We start from the raw sequence: 4,124 nt of genomic DNA, 5'->3' as shown, positions 1-4,124 counted from the left end.
TTCATTAATGATTGTCTTATGAGTTTTGCTGTTATTATTACTGGATAGTCTCCTCTGTTTGATGATGGTAATGGAACATTTATAATAGAGAAACAATCCTGACATTAGAAGAAACATTGCAGTTCAAGAGAATGGTGTGAAAGTAGACTTTGTTGGTCTCATCTATACCAATGAGCCAACTAAAGCAGAATTAAAGAGTTCATATTGGTACGTTCTGGAGGTAGGAGATGGTAAATTACAAACAGAGTGAGAGTCACGTACTTGTAGGTATCATATTCATAGGTGCAAGTTTCAGCTATCTTCAGAAAAATACGCATCCTTTGCTTCAGCTGAGCTCAGGTCTCTAAAATTTAATTATGTTGTAAACAATAGATTGGTTGAATCACTAATAAACCATTAGTAACCGTGTTTGTTGTCAATTCCTACTGTAAGTACTAATATGAAGCAGAGGTTTGGCTGAGTAGTATCAGATATATATATATATATATATATATATATATATATATATATATATATATATATGAATGAGAGAGAGAGAAACAACAGTACTGTAGACATTTAGTACTAGTATCATGTAACAGAAGTGGGATACTCAATTGGATGATCACTTGGTCTTCTTAATTTCTTCTTTTACCTTTACCCTTGGTCTCAGTCTCCCACAAAGATCAAAGAGTTTTCATGTCATGTAACATGATCAGAGTGTGAAATTTTTAGTTAGTGCAGAAAATTAACTGTAGCAGAAGAAGAAGGCTGGATTTCAAGAATGTGTTTCACTGTTTCAGTTATACTGAATGCAATCTGGGCAGAAATGCATCTTGGTCTTCCTCTGCAACAGTACACAGCAGAGCTGCCTTGTAAGTTACTTGTTGAATTACAATTTGAATGTAAGATTATCTCATTAGGAGACTTAAAAGTGGTTCACATAAATTTTATTTTAATTATTTAAGACAACAAAGCCGCTTGTAAATCACAAGGTTTTTTTTTTCCACAAAGAACAAAGAAAGTTTCTTGGTGCCTGCTAAGACCAAGACAGGATGGTTCCTCTCAACTCTCTGGTCTCCCTGCGCACTCTTTTTGTCCCCTCTTAGTCAATTGTTCTTGTGGCCTCACCTCACGTGAATAAAATAAAAGGGATAGTCAAAAAAATCCACCCTAAATTATGGGATTTTTATACTTTGCACTCCAAACTATCTAAACCTGCAATTATCATCATAATTTTAAAAATACTTGCAAATGAGTCCTAGACTAAATGCTCATGTGCAACTCCACATAACGTGGTAACAGTGTGCACAATGTGAAATCAAATTTAAAAACTAAGAGAGGAAGTGAAGCAAAGTAGAGTAGAAGTAAAGTTCTTGAGCCAAGGTTTCACAATTTTTACTAATACAACTTTTTTATATTGTTTTCTTTATTTTATGTTTTTAAATCATGGGTTGACAAAGTGAATTTAAGCCTAACCTCAAGTGAATAATTTGTAATTATCCCAAAAATAAATTTCCCATTTTACCTTTACACACTGAAATTTCAATTGTTTAATTGTTTCTTAAGAATAAATCAATAAAATATTGAATTATAAATTTTAAAGGCATATAATCTTGGTCCTGACAAAGAGAATTCATTCATTCAAGCTTTGTAAAGGCGGCTTATATACATGGGAATAGAAGAGAAGAATAGAGAATAGCAGTACCAATACCAGGTCAAGGACATGAACTACAACTTAAATTATGTTCTAATCCATGAAATGAGCAAGCATGCTCCTCCACGGCTCCACCTTTCCCTGAAGACCATATATGCCTTTGGCTTCTGCTTATTTGCTACAAGCTTTTTGGATGTTGCAAGAATTATGCCACTATCAATTGATGTGGCAAAGATATGATTGGTTGTCAACTTTTAGGGGAAAAAACCTTAAATAACTATGCCACTACCACTTAAATAAAAAGACGTTAAAAATTACAAATAATTCTCTAAAAAAATAGAGACTAAAACCCATGGCAACCCCCAACTCCTCACCCCAACAACATTTCAAATCAACAAAGCCAAGAACCTACAAATCAATCTTTATTGCCGTGGGCCATACCATATCTCAATCACCTTAAATCACCATGCCATAATAAATAAAATTGCTACTCAAGTAACAACTCGTGGTATTTCCATTATAGGTATCTAGAATTCAAATCATCCCTTGTCCAATTATCCTATTATCAAAAGATAAGATGAAATAAAGTAATATGTCATCCTGCACAGCCTCAAGAAATAGTGAGGGAACGAAGCGGACATTGCATTGTAGAAGAAGAAAGAGAACCACCAAATTGAGCATATGCAACCAAAAACCCACACCCAAATTATCAAGCCCCATCCTTCAACAAAACATCAAAATCACTATACACAAAATATAGAACTTCTCCTTCCACACCCAAATTTATACTTAGTAATTAAATCATACCACTGACACAACATTGAGCTTAATTGGAATATTGAGGATCGGTAACTAAATTTGCCTATTAGTAAGAAGCGATCATTTCTTAGCCTTACTCAAATTGAATGGAAAAACAGTTACAATAGAAAGAGCAAATAAAAAAGAAGTTGAGTACAGAACATCGGAATGATAAATGCAACATCAACAACAACCTTACAAGTATGATAAATGCAAATAATAATAATTAATAATAAGTAAAATAAAATTATGCTCTTAATTTCACCAGATCTGCCAATTCTGCAGGCAAATCTCTTTTACGGGTGTTAAAAGATATATAAGAACGTAGATATTGTAAGGATCAAAGGAAGGGTAGCTCTTGATGATTTTGTTACAAAAAATGGAAAAACTGAAACAAAGGGAAAACTGAGTTGGACTGAAACTCTACTACTTCATTGATAAGGAAATGGCCATAATATAGGCTGAAAACAAACTGTTACAAACACAAAAATAGGCACCACTAACATCATGCTAAACAGCTCCTACAAACTAGGCAACAAATAAAAAACAAACTACTGAACTCCTAAAGACTAGGACAACCCAAATCAACACATTCTAACGCTACTGATTTATTCAACAATCCCTCCCTTAAACTGATGTTCCATACATAACATCAGTTTAATAAGACTCAACCTTTGAAGTGCCATCCCTCAGATAAAGTCCTTTGAATAGCAAACACCAAGTAGCTCCCTGAGCTTCTGAAATGCTGGAAATTTAAGAGGCTTTGTTAGAATATCAGCAATCTGATCTTCACTTCTGTAGTAAACTAGATTAATAACTCCATCGTTCGTGAGATCCCTCAAGAAATGATACTTCACATCTATGTGCTTGCTTCGACCATGTAGAACAGGATTCTTTGAGAGCTTTATTGTTGAACTGTTGTCACAGTAAATAAGAGTAGGCCCATCTTCCTTGAACTTCAGCTCTTCAAGAATCTTCTTCAACCAAATAGCTTGACAAGCACAAGCTATTGCTGCAACAAATTCAGCTTCAGTGGTTGACAATGTGACTATTGGCTGCTTCTTTGATGACCATGAAACAGCTCCTGTTCCCAACATGAAAACATACCCAAATGTGCTTTTTCGATCATCAGAATCTCCTGCATAATCACTATCTGTAAAGCCAAACAAATCTGACTTTTCTCCCTTTTTTAAGAACAGCCCAAACTCCTTAGTACCTTGCAAGTACCTAAGAATTCTTTTTGCAGGCAAGAGATGAATCTCTGTAGGACATTCTATGTACTTGCTAAACACACTTACAACATACATTATATCAAGTCTTGTTGCTGTCAAATACATTAAACTCCCCACTATTTGCTTGTAAAGAGTGTTATCAACCTTCTTTCCTCCATCATCCTTGCTTAGCTTCATACCAAACTCAGATGGAGTATTTACAGGATTACAATCCTTCATTTGAAACTTGTCCAAGATTTCTCCCACATACTACTTTTGAGAAATAAAAATTCCAGTAGAGGACTACAACACTTCTATGCCAAAAAAGTAATGCATCATGCCAAGATCAGACATTTCAAATTCAGCCATCGTGGATTTCTTAAAGCTTTCAAACATGGCTGTATTACTTCCAGTATAGATTAGATCATCTACATATAAGCAAACAATGAGCATTTTCCCTCCATCATCAACTTTTATGA

At 34.5% G+C, this 4,124-nt stretch overlaps 1 protein-coding gene across 1 annotated transcript; it reads right to left on the bottom strand.

Annotated features, from left to right (window-relative positions):
- Positions 1-3,123: 3,123 nt before the first annotated feature.
- On the bottom strand, positions 3,124-3,885 carry LOC142633660 (secreted RxLR effector protein 161-like). Its single transcript, XM_075807902.1, has one exon. The coding sequence runs from the start codon at positions 3,883-3,885 to the stop codon at positions 3,124-3,126; it is 762 nt and encodes a 253-aa protein (XP_075664017.1).
- Between the last annotated feature and the right edge of the window lie 239 nt (positions 3,886-4,124).

Source organism: Castanea sativa, chromosome 5, assembly GCF_040712315.1.
Source record: "Castanea sativa cultivar Marrone di Chiusa Pesio chromosome 5, ASM4071231v1".
NCBI classification, from domain to species: Eukaryota; Viridiplantae; Streptophyta; class Magnoliopsida; order Fagales; family Fagaceae; genus Castanea; species Castanea sativa.
The sequence above is the reverse complement of the archived record's forward strand: the minus strand, read 5'-3'. Positions and strand labels throughout refer to the sequence as shown.

What these genes read in the sequence shown, in the direction of transcription:
- LOC142633660 (XM_075807902.1), bottom strand. Translation starts at nt 3,885, where the DNA reads ATGAAGGATTGTAATCCTGTAAATACTCCATCTGAGTTTGGTATGAAG.